The following is an 18,697-nucleotide window of genomic DNA, read 5'->3' on the forward strand; positions in this document are numbered from 1 at the left end:
TGACAAAAACCTGCACAGAGACCCTCGGCCAGATCGAAAGAATACACCAGGACTGGTTTGGTGAAAATGACCCGGCAATCAATGTACTTGGCGATGATAAACAAGCTGCTTTACCGACTGGCAGAACTTTCAGTCGTGGACTAAAGCAGATACCTTCCGCAAGAAGAAAGCGGCAACCCAGCGGAACACTCACACACACACACACACACACACTCACGTATAGTTAGCCTGTCTGTATATGTTTGTGTTAAACATATTAAAAATGCTAAATAAATATCGTTTAAAGATGACAAACTATTGCACTTAAACTTAATAAACAAAAATATTTTTACATTTAAAATAATACTTAAATTATATCAGGAAAAAAATATGTACGAAAAGGTCGTTGTGTTCCTCCGCGTTCATACAGTTTGTGCTGCAGCGATTGTTGTTATTACACAATGATTGTCTCCGTGTTTCTCTTATCATGTTTTGTATCTCCCGTTACACAACCGAGGGTGGAGGGGTGGGGTGGGGACTTACCTGTAAACAAACACACCCTGTGACATCAATTGCGCTGATGTTGCATTGTTGTTGTTGTTTATTTATTTGTTCCTCTAAACGTATTGTATGGTGGTAGTGATAGACAACAAGAGTGAGTCCTGCATTTGAATCTCTCACCATGACAAGTAGGATTCCCCCGAGTCACTGACTGACCTTTTACTTATCCACTATTACCGGCCAAAGGATAGTTCCTGGGTTGAACTTTGGACTTCGATAAATTGGACATGTTGTTTAGTTCCATCAGAGGAATAGATGTTTATCATTCATGTTATTTCAGTCGGCTCTGTGAAAATGTGTTGATAATAACAACTGCAGTTCATTAAGGTGAACGTCCCTGTGTCCCGCTTTAGCCGAGAGAGAGTTAGGGGGACTTCCCTTCCCGCCGCTCACCTCACACCCGCCCAACACCTTTTGTTCTCAACAAAATAATTTCCTACTTTCCAGCTATGTTATTGTCATTAAAATAGTTACGTTATGGGCGTAGTATTTCATTGAATATTTAATGCAATTATGAATACTTTATATTTATGTTACTTTTTGGTTTTCTTTAAATTCTCTTTTTATCTGTTATTCATATAACCCAAAATTCCCGCCCTGAACCAACACCAGCATACACGAGCTTTTAACTCACAATATAGATAAATATTCACATTAATTACTAAAGGAATTAAGACATAATCTGCCTTTTGAATGTGTGTGTGTGTGTGTGTGTGTGTGTGTGTGATTATAGCTAAATTAGTCTTCCTTGTATATCCACAGCAAATATTTTCATTATTTACAAGAAGTAAAACTTAATATAATAACGTCAATAACAAACAGTAATACACACCCTTACATTGCTGCCCACACATTGTTTAAGCAAAATATCCTCCCGGCAAGCCAACACTGGGACCCCCCCCACTCCTCCTTGCTATTTGGTAATTGGATTGTACAGTTTATTCCCTGAGAGCGTCAAGGATGCTAACTCATTAAGTAGATGAGGTATGGTAAGGTTAGGTAAAGCTAGGTTTGGTAAGGTTAGGTTAGATACTGTAAGGTAAGGTAAGGTAAGGTAAGGTAAGGTAAGGTAAGGTAAGGTAAGGTAAGGTAAGGTTAGGTAAAGCTAGGTTTGGTAAGGTTAGGTTAGATACTGTAAGGTAAGGTAAGGTAAGGTAAGGTAAGGTAAGGTAGGTAAGGTAGGGTAAGGTAAGGGAAGGGGTAAAGGTTAGGTTAGGTTAGGTTAGGTTAGCTAAGGTAAGGTAAGGTAAGGTTAGGTTAAGGTAAGGTAAGGTAAGGTTGGGTAAGGTAAGGTAAGGTAAGGTTGGGTAAGGTAAGGTAAGGTAAGGTAAGGTAGGGTAGAATTAAGGTAAGGTAAAGGTGGGTAAGGTAAGGTTAGGTGGGTGGAATTAAGCTGGGTTTGGTAAGGTTAGGTTAGATACTGTAAAGGTAAGGTGGAGTAAGGTAAGGTAAGGTAAGGTGGAGTAAGGTAAAGGTAAGGTAAGGTAAGGTAATAAGGTTAAGGTAAAGCAGGTTAGGTAAAGCTGGTTTGGTAAGGTTAGGTTAGATACTGAGGTAAGGTAAGGTAAGGTAAGGTAAGGTAAGGTAAGGTAAGGTAGGGTAGGGTAGGGTAAGGTAAGGTAAGGTAAGGTTAGGTAAGGTTAGGTAAAGCTAGGTTTGGTAAGGTTAGGTTAGATACTGTAAGGTAAGGTAAGGTAAGTTTAGGTTAAGTTATGTAAAGCTAAGTTAGGTAAGGTAAGTTAAAGCTAAGTTAGGTAAGGTAAGGTAAGGTAAGGTAAAATATGAATCTATGCATTTACATACAGTATATTAACATTATCTACATGATCGTCTACTCTATGGCCAGCCAAAAGTTTCACCCAAAAATAAATATAATTTATCTCTGTTTAGGATGCCATGATAGTAAAAGTAATCTTAAATGAAACAGAACAAATAATATACCGTATAAAATAATGCCCACAAATAGTGATTTCGATATGGAAAAAACACCAGTTCCCTTTTAAAGCTTAATGAGACGTATATCCCTAACAAGCGTGACAGACAGACAGACAGACAGACAGACAGACAGATAGATAGATAGATAGATAGATAGATAGATAGATAGATATTGGGCATGTGCTCTGCAAGTAAACAAAACAATATTTTATGAGTAATGGCTCCATTATCTCCTAAATTAACGTTGTATCTTACAATATTAAATTAAAACGTAGTTACCTAATTCTACAGTTGTGTTTGTGGGTCACCGGAAGATGATAATGTTAATAAGAATAAACATTATACTGTAACATGAGCTGTGACGTCGAGCCACGTTGATGGGGCGTGTGTCCATAGTGAGAGGAAAGTATTTAAGGGAAAGTGTGCGGGTGAGCGACGGAGTGCGGCTTCAGCTTTCACTGTAAGAGGACGTATACCTGTGCTGGCAATCATGGTAAGTGTAACAAACAGTCATACGTGTTTATTCCTCAAACTATAAATTGGTTGTACTAACTTGTGTTTCGTATGTTAGCACATGACTGTAGAACGACCCGGGGTCTAACGAAGTGATAACGACGGTAGACCCACAGTTACTAGAGCATATATATCGTTATTATTATTATTATTATTATCTTAACAGACTTGTTATACCACAAAACCCTTCTCGCTACTCCTACTGTTGCTGGTGTTGATGGTGATGACGCGGGCTGGTCCGGCCTGTAAGAAGATTTGTAAAAACCGCTATGGACGAGAAGTCTGCTGTGATTCAGCTTTGAGTGGTGGTAAGTATGAGAAGAGAGGCGGGTATAGGAAAGAGTAAAGTGGATCTTAGAAGGTAACTGGTGCATTTTGGGGTTACTGAGGATTATAGAGTGGAGGGAAATACAAAGTTGTCGGAATTGGACGACTAAAGAGAGATTACAAAAAACACATTTTACGGTGCATGAACGACATTCAGTGCACTCTAGTGAGGAGTAAAAAGATGTTGATGGATGGTTGGGAGTAATGTAGGCATCAATAGGAAGCAATTGTTATTGAATGGTAATGTAGTGATAGTACACAATAGGAAGGTAGCAAAAATTCATTGTCAATAGATATTTTTATTTACATTATTTGAGGATAAGATTTTAGTTATCGTCAAGTTCAATGTTTTTTTTTTTTTAATATTTTCCAGTTTTGTCTCTGATCTGTGTATAATGTATAGTGTTGTGTCTTGGTTAGATGTTACACATTTATAGATTTTTCTCTAGCTTCGGGGAAAGGGACGAAGGTAATATAGGTGGGGAGGTTATAAGAAATTAAAACTTACCAAAGATGCAAAGAAAATTTTAACTCTCTGATAAAGTAAAGATAGACTCTTATGTTTTCCCTTAGAGTGGTACTTGAAGATGATTGAGACTTGTTCATAGATGGGGAGGAGACTGTCATGACTCCATACAGGCTAAGGGCTGAGACTAACACTGTTTTCATTGACAGGGTCCTCTGGATGCCCCCCGATGCCTCGGATTTATGTGGACTGTAAAGATCCTTACATCATGGTCAAACATATGGAGGTTAAGGTAAGTCTCAGCAAGTTCCACATTATATAACAAATATTGACGACGAGTCTCCTCAGATGACTGTCTACGGTAACTTTTTTTCATTGCAAATAGGTTTGATTATCTATTTTGCCCTGTTTATGGGTCTTTGGGACTCTATGATATTAAAGTTTTTTGTTTTTTTATCTAGTTCTTGGGATGGATGTACGTGCCACACCTCTGTATATATTCACGAGTGTAGAATTTACTTGGTGTGGAACCCAGTAAATTCTTCACTAAGGCTAGGTTAGTTAGTGTAGATAAAGCATTTATAAACATTCATAACATTCATTTCCTGAATAAATCTCCACACGCAGTTATGACATGCAACAATTTACATCTAGTGTCAACATATAAATTGTAGACCATAGGCCCCACGGTCAGCAAACAGGCCATAAGTCACAGAAATCCGTGTTGGTATACAAACTATAAACAGATGAACCCATTTTAATGCTAAGATGCTGGTGTCCAAATATAAATCACAAATGATATTAGATAATACTGAGAGAGAGAGAGAGAGAGAGAGAGAACGGCTCTTCATATTTTCTTCGTCTTTCTGCAGAGTTGCTCGGATGACAGTGATTGCAGGAAGAACGAGAAGTGCTGCCTAGACATCTGTGAATTTGGTAGTCGTATATGTATGCCCGGCAAGCGCAACACCTACTACCTGGTTCCCTGAGACATCTCCCTTACACCACCAAGTTCATGTGTGATTCTTGGGAATTATCTACCTAGTTCTGTGACCTTGCCCCCTCATAATATACCTTTATGCAATATTTTATGGACGACGTGAATGCTGCAAATAATTCAATGTCACACAAGCACACACACACATAAACACATGGATAAAAGGATATTTACACAAACAAACCCCCTACACACACACACACACACACAAACATATATATATATATATATATATATATATATATATATATATATATATATATATATAGTTATTTATTTATGGGGACAGCCCCCTCACCCCCAAACACAGTAATCTGTAATTTTACCTTCTAGTCAATGGTGATGACAAATGGTAACCTGTTACCAAGAAATATGTCTCATTATTATAAGTTCAACTTACAGTCACTTCTGCACCGTGTTCCTCTTGCACAAAGTAATACGTGTGTTATGTATCTCTGCAGTTATCTAATAAAGGAGTAATATTATATTACTTTATTATTCCTAGATTAACCATAGAAAGTTGACGTATGGAAGTGTTGGGGTTAAGAGATGAGATATACGAGAAAGTGAAAGGAAGACGAGGAGAATATTTTGAGTAATAACAAATGAGAGAGAAACGCGGAGATAATTGTTTGGAGACGAAGTGGAACGAAGAGACAAGTTGCTTTAAGAACACTAAATGTTTTGCTATGGGGTTCACACGATATATAAGTAGAGTATTCGGCTTCTACTCTCAACATAGGAACAATGCCCTCATGGATGACCTGAAATGGCAGGAAGTCAACGGCCCGCTGTTGTGTAGAAGAAGGGGGCAAAAACTTCACCGTCATTTAAACAATAATAATATACAAACAATATCTGGGTCAGTTTAAGTTCTTGATACCGAACTCGTCATTTTACACCAGTTGTAACAGCGGATCTCTCCCGTTGGGCGAAGGAAACTCAGATGAATTGTACAACAGCCAACTTTATTCTTGGGGGAATGGTGTATACACCTGTAACAAGTGCTGACAAACACATAAATATTCCCCAAATGTGTCCATACTACTTATTATGTACAGGTAAATAACAGGCGTGGCTTAGCAGAGATAGAATTAGTCAAAGATAATTATTAACCCCTGAAGAAGGAACATGCGGCCGACAAATGATGATGTAACAAGAGGAGAGAGACGCGATATTATAACAATAGAATTTTACACACTAAAAAAAACGAGTTCCTAGTCAGTGAATCATAATCTGTACTCACGTATGATCGCTTATGTCCCAACGTAGATACCACCGTGTACTGTACACTGATCACCCAGCCTGTGCCCCAGTGCGGCAAGCCAGAGTTGGCAACTCAAGCTAGGTAGTGTGGTATTGAAGGAAACACAATTAAGAGATGGAGCTTTATTCTTGACGTTTCGCCACTAGACTTTTTCATCCTTTGAAAGAGTCGAGTGACGAAACGTCAGCGTCAAATTACCGGCCGATCAGTCTGACGTCAGTAGTGGGGAAATTTCTTGAATCAATTATAGCAGATAGCATCCGATCGCATCTAGAGAAAAGCAAATTAATCTACGACTCTCAACATGGGTTTACAAAAGGAAAATCTTGTCCTAACAAATCTGCTGACGTTTTTTAGGAAAGCCTTCGAGGTAGTAGATAATGACGAAAATTACGATGTTATTTACTTAGACTTTAGCAAAGCATTTGACAGAGTACCGTATCAGAGGCTTCTGAGAAAAATTAAGGCTCATGGTATCGAGGGGAAAGTTTATATTGGATAAAATCATGGCTCACCGATAGAACGCAGAGAGTCAGCGTAGATGGTGTTAAATCTGAGTGGGGCCGTGTAACCAGTGGGGTTCCCCAGGGGTCAGTACTAGGCCCACTCTTGTTCATAATCTACATAAACGATGTAGATACTGGGATCAGCAGTGACATAAGCAAATTTGCGTATGACACCAAAATAGGGCGGCAGATTAATTCAGGGCAGGATGCAAATGCATTACAGGAGGAGCTAAATAAACTGCAGGGGTGGTCTGAAAAATGGCAAATGAAATTCAACACCAGCAAGTGCAGCGTACTAAATATTGGAAGAACAAATACTGATAATGTATACAGCCTTAACAACATCAAACTAGAGAAGTCGACTTGTGAAAGAGACCTAGGGGTACTTGTAAGCCCGGACCTACGGCCTAGAAAGCAGTGCGTTAATGTTCGAAATAAGGCAAACAGAGTATTGGGTTTTATATCTAGAAGTGTAAGTAACAAGAGTGCAGAGGTCTTATTGACTAGCACGTTCGTGGTGGGTTTTTCAAAGTTTGTTTGATATTTACTTACTCTAACCTCAATGTCAACTACTAAATAAAAATGAAAATCCACCTAATATACGGTATATTACAATGAACGATTAATTATCGTAGAAAAGTAATCATGCGAATCAATGATGTAACTGGCTACCCTTCTCTAAGGTTCCACAGACCTGCCAACTGTTCACGAAGTAACAGATCCATGCGTCAGATGACAAAACTTTCCCGCTATATATTCGATAAACTTGAGAAAGATATTTATTTCTTAGACTGTACCCTGCGTAGAGGCGCACCTACTCCACCTATTTCTCCCTATATCATCTCTTAAGTCACATCCTCCGTTAAATTCTCCACCACCTCCAACTCTACCTCCCCCATTATCTCAGGCCCCCACCTTCATCACCTCGACTCGTGATGCTGCGGCAGGCGTCAACGAGCGGATAATGACAAAGTAAACATCAAAGTGTTCCTTTTTCGTGATGTCGTGAACAGCTGCCTCTACTCCACACCGGCCACCATTAACCCCAGGAGCCTCTAATGTTACTGATTATCACGCGTTATTGCCTCTTTAGGTCGTAATTCGATAATTGAGATAATCACAATAATTCACGAAGGAGTAAATGAAAACTGACGTATATACAGGAGCGAGTTGCAACATGTCATTAAGATGATTACCTGTGTTACGTCTTGAAAGGTGCTCTCTTACCTGGGCATGAGATAATGAGACCTGTCACCTGGGTCGTTTATTTTGTTATTCATAGTTGTAATTTATTTCTTGTTATTTATGGTCACTTATTTGAGGTTTGTTATTTGTGTATTCCTGTTGCTTGTGATCATTGGTTTGTTACTTACGGCTTTTGTTATTGTGGTTGATTCTTCATTACTTTTTATTGGGTTTTATATTTACTGATTATTATTTGCTATTTAAGCTTACTTTCGTTTTTGTTTTTCTGATAAACACACGATATCACCAGCCGTTATACCAAATATCCGACCAAGAACACCAGCTCACAACACTCCACTTGGGTTGCGAGATGACAGTGTTTCGGGTTGTGTAGAATAGGCTGACAGATGGCCCAGCACGCATGACGACCTTCTGTGTGTGTGTGTGTGTGTGTGTGTGGCAAACTTTCAGTGACTTTTAAAAGGTTCAAGTAATAGTATCGTCCAGAAGTAAGTAATGTTATACCGTCAACACACACGCCGATATTTAATACAGCTGTCTCTCCCTCACTTAATTTACAACCTTGAGGAAATTTTAACGAAGACGAAAATAAACAAATATAATATTTAAAGAAGGGAATATCTCTCTCAAACACCAACACTGGGATACTACAGAGATGCTCCTCTACCACTGTATCTCTGAACGGCTGAAGTCCGGAGCTTCCTGTCTTTGGGAACAGGACCTGCACACATTGTACAGGTAAACACACTTTAACAACTAATAATTTATGTTGTGAATTCTCTCACAGAGACGCAACTCCTCAGCCACGGCAACACACTGTCAAAAGGAAACAATGTAACTGGGGGAAGCCACCAGTGGTGTTGCTGTAGAATAAATGTATATTATTTACGATATATGTAAGGCAATAACGAAGAGAAAGATGAAACAAGAAGCAGAAATCACTTTACAGGTTTGCTTAGCTTGGCCAATTAATGAGAGACGACTGGACATGTACTGACCAGACTAAACCTTCGAGAGTAATTTTAATCCTTATGAAATGAAATTAATTAAAATCGGGAAATGAATCAGTGATCTTTGGTTCATGAGGTAAAAAGACTCTACTTGATAAAATCTTTTGTAACATATGAATCTTTAATGTGGTATATATTTAAAACAGGAAGGTAGTGGCAAATTGGGCACAGGGCTCGCCTCCCGTCCCAAGAGTCACTGGCTTGCACCCGTCCCTAGTTCACCCACCTGTGAATGGGTACTTATTTTCACAGAGGGGTAAGTAAAGGTGGGCAAGTGTAGTGTCAGCTACGTTGCCTCCTTGTGTACCAAAGAAAGGTGCAGTCAACAGAGTTCTGCGTCGCACTGCTCGTAAAGGCCCGTCACGCCTAATGGGACACATTTTCACATGTTTAAATTACAAAATGTTTGAGATGATCGACCTCTCTGAGTAAGGTATACCCCGGCATCTTTAGTCATTCACATATATTGTACAACACAACCGAGGCATGAATAATGGTGTGAGGTAAGGGTGTTCTTCATGTCGTGTGCACTGGTATGGCGTCACTTGCGCTATGATTAAGAATGAACGCTTCGCTACCATTAATATTATGGATTGTTAATCTGTTATAGAACACCACTGGACGTATTTACAGTGTGCTAAGAACTGAGTACGGTACTTGATGATTTTGTAGTGTCACACCTCTGAACGGCTTTACTGAGTCTGTTGTGTGGTAAACTCACACCACCCGGCGAGTTTCCTGATGAAGAGAGAGCTGAGAAGTGATAGATGAAGAGAGAGAAAAATAGAGATAAAGAATGAAAAGTAACCTTGACAACTAAACAGGTGGTGCCGCGGGGCGTGACCATGACACCCTCTGCTGGTGTTGGTGGACTGCGACACAAAACTGCGCCACGACCCACCCAGCCAGCCTGAAGGAGACTCTGAGGTTGGTAACGTGGGAGAGGTAGAGTGACTTAGTTGGGACGTAATATACACGGTCAACAGAGACTTACTGACTGGAGACCTCAAACATGTTTACGTCACACACAGCAGAGGAAACCCACGTCATCACTATTATTTCCACGGTCAAGACCTTCCCCCCCAAGGTGGTCTTGAAACTCTGGAATTCCTTTAACCCAAGAAGACCGGACAGCTCGCCAACTGTACTGGCTAACCATTACCCCGGAACACAAACCCTAAATCGATAATATTCACGTTCCCAATTTTTTCTGGGTACACAGAGGCAAATGGCTGTAAGGTATTACTGACTATTACACCACGGGTCGCACTACTACTACTACTACTACTACTACTACTACTACTACTACTATCTCGTCTACCAACAACAGTGATGCTACCACTACTATTATCACCACCAACCAAACCCTCATTTGTGGTTCCAATGCGGCTTCCACACTACTACCACCCCCGGACGGCAGGTACTGTATTGTGTAAGTGGTTGCGGCAAAGTTACACTCGCCTTTCACTAGTGCGTTTACAGGGGCTTGTCAGGTTTTGTACATAGTGGCAGCCCTGTGTTTGCTTACATTAGACATACTATGGAATGAAAGTAAAACAATAATAAAACAAATATCTCAATTTCATGATTTGTGGAATGTTTATACGACGAGCCCCTGTAAACGCACTAGTGAAGCGGACTGCAGAGCACTTACAGAGCGTGATGGTATTTATATTAGTTAGGTTAATAATGTTACAAAGTATACAATAGAGGAAATTATTAAAGCAATACAGTATTAAAATATGTGCAATACAGTGGATTACTAATATAAAACAGTACTTTCTCTAGCAACTATACAAAGCAACGATAAACGGAGTAAATCAAAACAATAGATTATGTTTGGTTGAATAATAGATTCGTAAGATTAGAAAGGAGACTTGCTAGCACGTAAATCATGTGTGTACTGTATACAAATATTTTGACTGGTAATATTAGAAGATAAACAAAGGGGAATATTTCTTCATAAATGTACAGCCTTAAACAGGACGTGTGTAGTGTAAATATTTGTCCTTGTGGTATTAGAAAGTGGGATCCTTCACCATGTAACGCGTGTAAACAGAGTCCCAAGAGAGTGGTGAGTGGGGAAAGGGGGAGAAGGGCTGAGGAGGGGTTGTACGCTCACTGTCACCTTACCATACAGACTCCACCAGGCCAAATAGGCTTCAACTCCATCAATAAAGTTGAGGTTTTCAATCCTAGTGGTTCACAGTTCCAATGTATACCAGTCAGAATGGGATCCAATGTTAGGGATTTTGAATAGGTTAGGTTAGGTTAGGTTATTTTATATGCATCGTGATTATCTAAATGATCGTCTATAGCCAGTTAGAAGCTAAAAAAAAATAAAAGAAGTACATTGAAGTTATGTTAAAATATATACTGTCAGGATTTTTCTCAAGTCACGTCAGAATTGTTCAGATAACTGCCGTCACCTTCCTGTTGGGTCGTAAATAAATGAACACATAGAAACAATTTATTTTATTTTATGTACAACATGTGTGATGCTGAAATGCAATGAAGATGCCTTATAAATGACAAAAATGAAGTGCTATAATTATCCTATTTTATAAAATACAGAATTACGATAAAATATATCCATTGTTGAATCGTTCAGGATATCACAGAGATGACTAGAGAACTGCTTCTTCACGTACCGTTTGTTATTTTGTATCTCTTAAGAACAAAACATAACATTACATCACATTGTCACAGGAACACTTGGGGGAGGAAGGAAGGATGCGGGACAAGCATAATTATACCTACAATAAATGTACCAACCTGAAATATGTTTAATTCATCTCATCAATACTAAACGATGATACATCCTTAACTGAGAGTAATATATATATTAGTTGACTATACAGGAACAATATTTCTGTAATGAATTTATAATAACCTAACATAAAGTGTGGTAAGTATTAGGATGAATTAAAATTCGTATTTCAATGTTCAGTTTCTAAGTTTTGATGAGATGACAATTATTAGAAGACCAACACAGATTATATGTACCAGCTGAGAGTTGTTGTTGTCCAAAACAAATATTTGATTGTTCATGAGGTTTCCAGGACGTTTCATCATAGCAAACTGATTCTGGACTTAGTGGTCAATAGTGTAGGCGCCCAGCAGACAGGCACAGCTGGCGGGCAGCTTGAAGGTCTCGATGGCGAAGGGGAAGTACTGATCATAGGGGTCGTAGACGAGGAAGCGGTGGTAGATGGACTTCTGCAGACACTTGGACTCGTAACACATTGGAACTTTAGGGCAGTCTTCCCCAGCCGTCAGACAGTCCTCGACTCGGGTAGTTTGAGTGAAAGTCTTGTAGTGAAGCTCAATCTCGTTGATGACGACGCGCCACTTGCCTTCGGTGTTTTGGGCACGGAGAGGACGGATGTAAGCGGTCTCTGAGGGACAGAGGTAAGTCTCCTCTTCCAGGGCCTCGGGACGCTCGACGGAGAGCTCTGTGTCAAGGTCGGCCACGTCAGCGTACAGGTCGTTAAACTTATCCAGGTGGTACTGGATAGCGTGTTTGATCTCATACTCTGGGTACTCCTCGTCTTCCAGGCAGTAGGTGGCGTTGGTCAGTTCGGCGCAAGCTGGTACGGCTGGTTCATGGTGGTCGTAGGTTGGCTTGGGATGATAGGCAGGTTTGGGTTGGTAGGCTGGCTCTGGGTGGTATGCTGGTTCAGGGTGGTATGCTGGTTCAGGGTGGTAGGAGGGTGTTGGATGGGCAGGATACTTGGGTTGAGAGTGGTAAGCCGGTTCGGGATGATACGATGGTTCTGGGTGGTAGGTGGGGGTAGGGTGATAGTAGGGTGCCGGAGATGAAGGGTGGTGAGGGACGTGGTCATTGTCGTACTCCACGTTGGCGTCCCCGAAGCTGATAGAGACGTGAGAGGTGGAGGTGGAGGCAGCCACACCCACCAGCATCACTAACACCTGCCGGACACAACAACAACAACAAGGTAGAGTTTATAATGACACAGACTGACTCCCTAAATGAGACAAATCCTTCGATAACTAACGAGAAAAAATCAGAGAAAGTGAGGCTGTGGAGCAGGGGAAAGGTTGAGAGAGGAGAGGAGTGACTAAGAAAGGAAAGAAAGGATTGAGCGAGGAGAAGAATGATTGAGAGAAGAGAGGAAGAATTAAGAGAGGAGAGAAAGAATGGAGATAGGAAAGAAGGGATTACCAGAGAGAAAGAAAAGAAGTGGAGGTGGGTGTTAAAAGGTGTAGGAAATTGGTGAAGAGAGTCAGGCAGGTAAGATGGGAATAGGGAGTCACGGAAAATATGGGGGAGGTGAGGGATTAAGGTAGAGATGAAGGATGGAGAGAAAGGGGATGTAATGACAATCCTCCTCTTCACGGGGGAGTGATGACGACCACAACAACACTCCTGTAACTATCTGCGACCTTCACTGCGCCTCACAACACATCACCTACAGGTTAATGAGAGTAATTTATCAAAGGTGCGTTACCCGAGAGAGAGAGAGAGAGAGAGAGAGGGGGTGGTGGGGAAATTGAAGTGAAAGTAAAGATGGAAAAAGGGGAATGGATAGGGAATGTAATGAGACTGGAGAGACAACAAGGAACAGGAGGTGAAAGGGACAAGAGAAAACATAGAGAGGAATGGTAAAGTAAGAGAGAATGCAAAAAAAGAAATAGGCAATATTTTTAAACGAAATTAACACCAATGACATTATTTCTCGCCAATTAACCTGAAGAGTAACAGGTTTACATTAGACCACAGGTGAAACTACCCTGTAAATCTTTCCACAAGAATGAAGTCAAAGAGTTTTGTATTTTGGATAGAAGTTTTAATACCCAAGGTTATGTCACCACTTTAAAGGCACTATACTGAAAGGTTTGATCTTATTGAAGGTGTCACATAATTAATTTGTTTCGAAACGCTTCTAGTATCCCAGGAACCACTGGCTCGAAATGATGAGCCATAATAATAATAATAATAATAATAATAATAATAATAATAATAATAATAATAATAATAATAATAATAATAAAATAATAATATGAATAATATGAATATAGATATGATGAACGCTTCCTTAGAGCAAGATGACATTGTACTCAGTCACTGTACTCAGGGGCTAGGTCACTGTAATCAGGAGGTTAAGTCACTGTACTCAGGTGGTTAGATATGATGAACGCTTCCTTAGAGCAAGATGACATTGTACTCAGTCACTGTACTCAGGGGCTAGGTCACTGTAATCAGGAGGTTAAGTCACTGTACTCAGGTGGTTAAGTCATTGTACTAAGGAGGTTAAGTCACTGTACTCAGGAGGTTAGATCTTTGCACACAGGGAGTTAAGTCACTGTACTCTGGGGCTAAGTCACTGTACTCTGGGGCTAAGTCACTGTTCTCGGGGGCTTAAGTCACTGTACTCAGGGGGGTAATTCGTAACACGTACTGGCTGGGATAATATTTTTCAACCGACCAATTTGTGCTGTGCAAAAAAGTATATATTGCAAATAATTTCATTGTATATAGAGGTAAACAAACAAACAAAATATATCAAACATTCTTAATAACTCAACTTTATAATCAAATACATTCTTTCACTGACTGTTAATAATTAGAATGTTAAAACACTCTCTCTGTGATACTGTCACCTTATGGAAATTACTGTACTAGTGTTATTATCATAAATATATACAGATAATTATGCTTCTTTAAGGCAAACATCTTTAATACTGTCACTAAATACGAATTACTTTACCTATATTTTATACCTATACATTTACCTGTACTGATTCATGTTACTTTTTGACTTCTGAGAATAACTTTTTATACACACTACACACTTGCATTCTTATTCTAATATTTTTTTACAACTCACCAGCACTTTCAACGCCATGACCGACCGTACGTAGATAGGAAGAGGTAATTGGTTTGTATGGTGAAGACGAGAAGCTTTCCCTGCTTATATATCCGACAGGTGAGTCTCCGCCCTTGAGTTACCAGTCCGCTAATATCTGACTTCAGAAATTCACCAGATCTTTGTGTGATGGCCACCGATCTCTCTCTATACCCTCAGAAATAATAAACAAGTATTTTCTCATCAATCCATGAAGGTAATAAAACTTTGTCATATGCCTGTGTGAAATTAGACGCTAGAAAAGTGTCGCTTTGGTCACTGCACAAAGTTAGGTGCCATAGTGTCACTTTTCCCTCCCCAGCCTTCAGATCCTCTCGTGTATACATCTTCTCTATCGTTTACGTAATATAAGGGTAATATTTTTCTTCCTCCTGATGTATTCTGCTGGTGCTCATGTGAGGTTGGGCTATCGTCATGGTCTACAGGGGAAGGAAAGGTGTGTGTGAGAGTCGGGGTGAGGGAGAGAAGAAGAGAGAGAGATGGAAGGTGGGAGAGGAGGAAAACGAAGAGGAGAAATAAGAAGGAATTTAGAGGGATGAATTGTTGGATTGGTTAGGGGGGGAGGCATGTAGGAGAGAAGAGTAGGAGGAGGAGGAGACAAGGAAGAAGAAGAAGAAGAAGAGGGGGAAGCGGGAAGGAAGAGAGGAGGAGAAGAGGAGAAAGGAAGGGAAGAAGATGTTGAGTGTAAAACTGGAGATAGAGTGAGGAAGGGGGGAGAAGGAGGAGGAAGGAGAAGAAAAAGAGGTTAGGGAAGAAGAGAAAGACAGAGTGTTAGAGGATGTAAGAGAAGAATAGAATTAAATGAGAGAAAACAGGGGTAGTAAAGGGATATGAGAGAGGAGGAAAGAGAATTATAGGGAGGAAGAGATTAGGGATAGGCTGGAGACGGAAGGGACAGAGGAAGGGGGGAGGAAGGGGGGGAAGAGAGATAGGGAAAGGGAGAGCAGGAAGAGGGAGAAAATAGGGAGAAGAAAGGAAAATATATGAGGAAAAGGTTAGAAGGAGATGATGAGAGAAGGAATGGAGGAAGGAGAATTTCGAAGGAAAGGAAGAGCAAAGGATATTGGAGAGCAAAGGGAGTGGGGATGAAGGGGGTGCCAGGAGAGAGTAAGGGGTGCCAGGTGAAAGGAAAGGGGCACCAAGAGAAAGGGGAAAGTGTGAGGGGTGAAGGGACACACACACACACACACACACACACACACACACACACTCACACACAGGGTAAGACTTGTATCACCACCACTCCCTTCCTGTGGTTTAGGTTATTACATAATTATCTCTCTCCTACAAGACGCAGTTCTCAACCACAGAGAGAAACTGCCTATAGTGTAGACATTCAGATGTTGTCTCACTATATTTCTCGATCTATTTCACCATCAATTCACACGTAGTTAAACGACAAACTCTTCGAAATGTGTGATGGATGAGGATCAATTCAGACATATTATGATAATAGTGTGTGTGAGAGAGAGAGAGAGAGAGAGAGAGAGAGAGAGAGAGAGAGAGAGAGAGAGAGAGAGAGAGAGAGATTTGATTAGGTAAATTGATTAACAACCTTGTCAATTTATCTAAAATAACAAAACTCAGAAAGTATTACAGTTAGACATATACTGTATGCGTCCATGTATCTATATGATTTCGTGAATAACAATATTTTCTCTACATTATGTTTAGAAGGTTCTGAGAACATTATCAAATTACAGCAAGCAAATTCGAAAGGTCTTCACTTATTATAGATACCCATTTAGACTTTCTTTTATTCTCTATTGAAAAAACTAACGACAGATTCTATTATATTATCTTGCCTCCTGCCATATGTGAGAACTTCTGAGAAAATTTTTGATATAGTTGAGTTAATGTTGATAATGAGGACCTGGGGGTGGGGGAGGTGGCCGTGATGCTCCTTCCCTCCTGACACTATCCGAGAACCTTTCCACAACGTACTTGAGAAGGGCGTATCTTTAGAGGTCCTCCGGCAGTTGCTGTGGACCATCCTACCACTACGAGGCACCGGGACGACCATAAAACCTGGGCGTCAACTATGATAAACATTGCCAGTACGAGCAATCAACAGCACCTGAAGTTGATTTTCATCCCTTAACGAAACTCTGACGTTCGCCCGCCAATTGTTTAGTAATGGCGATGGTAAATCCTAAAAGAAAAATCGACGGAAAAAGCGGTTTCGTCACTGCAGGCATAAAGTAAGCGAACGTTCGTCTGGCGTAGCTTCCGTAAACGTGTCAAACTGAGGCGGACAGAAACAACAGACGCTATGGTTATTCGTGTCGACGCTCTATGGCATAGAGTCAGTAGTTGCTACGGTGGCGTTCCCAAAAACCTTCTGAAACGGCGGGGAGGAGGTGGAGGAGGTGGGGAAGGAGTGGGGATATGAGGAAGAGGGAAGGAGCAGGGAGGAGGGGGAAGGAGGAGGAGGGGGGGATAGGGGGAATCTGTTAAACTGACCCGTGAAGGAAAATAAAGAACTATGAGGATGATGCAGGATAATGGGGGAAAACTGATAACTGGAGAATGAGATAATGAGGATGTAGAAGAGAGGAATGACTACAAAATAAGTTAAAAGGAAAATAAACACATTACCTATTAATTCCTTGACCTGGGACCTGACTAATACCATCAAGACACACACACACACACACGATTTAACATCCGGCTTGTACGTGTACCTAATTGGGGTGACCCAGTACATCATCACAGATTATTAGCACCAACCATTGCTACACTAATGACGTGATGAGTATAAATCGTCGTCACGGTCATTGTAGCGACATTCACCAACCTTCAGTGACCTTGTGTAGGGGATGGAGGGGGAGGGTGGAGGGGGGTTCTAAAGGGAAGGAAGGAAGGAGGTAGGTAAGGGAGGGGGTGCTTGTGTTTTGTCTGATGATTGTGTCACGAAATATGAATTTATTTTTCGAGTTTGTTGCTTGGAGGTGAGTGGGAGGTCAGAGAGTGAGGAGGAAGTGGTGGTGAGGAGAGAGACAAGGAGATGGTTGGCTGAAGGAAGGTAGAGACATAATGAGGAAAAGAGGAAAACAGAAAAATAAGTTAGATAGATAGATAGATAGATATATACCAGGAACTACTCACCCCACGTATCATTCAACCATTCGTTAACGTGACCCTAGACCGCGTCCCAGAACACAACAACCTCAACCTAAGATAAACCGCGAGTGATAATAATGAGAACAGGTTTATAAGGCGCCGTTCGTGACACAATTTTGAGTGCGTAAGTAAGTGTGTGTGCTAGGCCACCACGTCCCAACGTAACATTTGTAAGGGTTATGAGGACTAAGGAGCCGTCAGTAAGTCCACGCCTCCATGGTCACTTGGTCTCGGGAAATGTAAAAGGTGTGATAATATACCGGTAAGGATTTCATTTTTGCTCGGTTTTGTGAAGGTTGTGTTGAAGGTGTTTGTTTGTGTGTGTGCGTGTGTCCTTCTCTCTCTTTTCTGTGGTAAATACCTTGTTTCCTTGGCTTGTCTGTGTCTGTCTTGGGTGGTAATATGGCGTCTAGTAGGGTATTGTTGATGAGGGTTAACGTTCTCTCTCTCTCTCTCTCTCTCTCTCTCTCTCTGTTTCTTTTTATCAACTTCTCTCTCTCTAGTGATCCCCATCTATATCTTTTTGTAGTATCTTTCCTTTTTTCATGATCGCCACCACATCAAATGTGTGTGTGTGTGTGTGTGTGTGTGTGTGTGTTCGACTCGGTCAACAGGGAAGCCCTCTGGTGGACCCTCAGCCATTTTGGCTGCCCCAAAAAATTCATCGCCAATGTGAGGCAACTCCACGATGGCCTGAACGGGAGTGTCCTGCACAATGGCACCCAATCTGAATTCTTCTCCATCCAAACAGGAGTTAAGCAAGGATGTGTACCGGCACCAACTCTCTTTTCCATTTTCTTGGCTGCCTTCCTTACTCGTGTCAGTGCCAATTTAGCCGGCGAGGTGGACATCGAATACCGGTTGAAGGGTCTTTTCAACATAAGACGACTCCAGGCAAGAACAAAGGTGTCGGCAG

General features: G+C 40.9%; 2 protein-coding genes across 2 annotated transcripts; one reads left to right on the forward strand and one right to left on the reverse strand.

Moving 5' to 3' along the window:
* The first annotated feature begins 2,853 nt into the window (after nt 1-2,853).
* On the forward strand, nt 2,854-4,981 carry LOC121854954. Its single transcript, XM_042349768.1, has 4 exons — nt 2,854-2,968; nt 3,155-3,296; nt 3,991-4,073; nt 4,654-4,981. Exons 1-4 carry the CDS (start codon nt 2,966-2,968, stop codon nt 4,768-4,770), a joined length of 345 nt encoding a protein of 114 aa, XP_042205702.1. The 5' UTR covers nt 2,854-2,965; the 3' UTR covers nt 4,771-4,981.
* Nucleotides 4,982-11,227: 6,246 nt separating this feature from the next.
* On the reverse strand, nt 11,228-14,692 carry LOC121854953 (protein spaetzle-like). The gene is made up of 2 exons (XM_042349767.1): nt 14,620-14,692; nt 11,228-12,700 (listed from the first exon to the last, which is right to left on the reverse strand). The coding sequence occupies exons 1-2, from the start codon at nt 14,635-14,637 to the stop codon at nt 11,861-11,863; spliced, it is 858 nt and encodes a 285-aa protein (XP_042205701.1). The 5' UTR covers nt 14,638-14,692; the 3' UTR covers nt 11,228-11,860.
* Nucleotides 14,693-18,697: the final 4,005 nt, after the last annotated feature.

This window comes from Homarus americanus, unplaced genomic scaffold, assembly GCF_018991925.1.
Source record: "Homarus americanus isolate GMGI-L3 unplaced genomic scaffold, GMGI_Hamer_2.0 scaffold23110, whole genome shotgun sequence".
NCBI classification, from domain to species: domain Eukaryota; kingdom Metazoa; phylum Arthropoda; class Malacostraca; order Decapoda; family Nephropidae; genus Homarus; species Homarus americanus.

Coding starts and splice junctions, on each gene's coding strand:
- LOC121854954 (XM_042349768.1), top strand. Junction 3,297..3,990: donor TGATTCAGCTTTGAGTGGTG/GTAAGTATGAGA, acceptor TTTCATTGACAG/GGTCCTCTGGATGCCCCCCG. Junction 4,074..4,653: donor TCAAACATATGGAGGTTAAG/GTAAGTCTCAGC, acceptor GTCTTTCTGCAG/AGTTGCTCGGATGACAGTGA.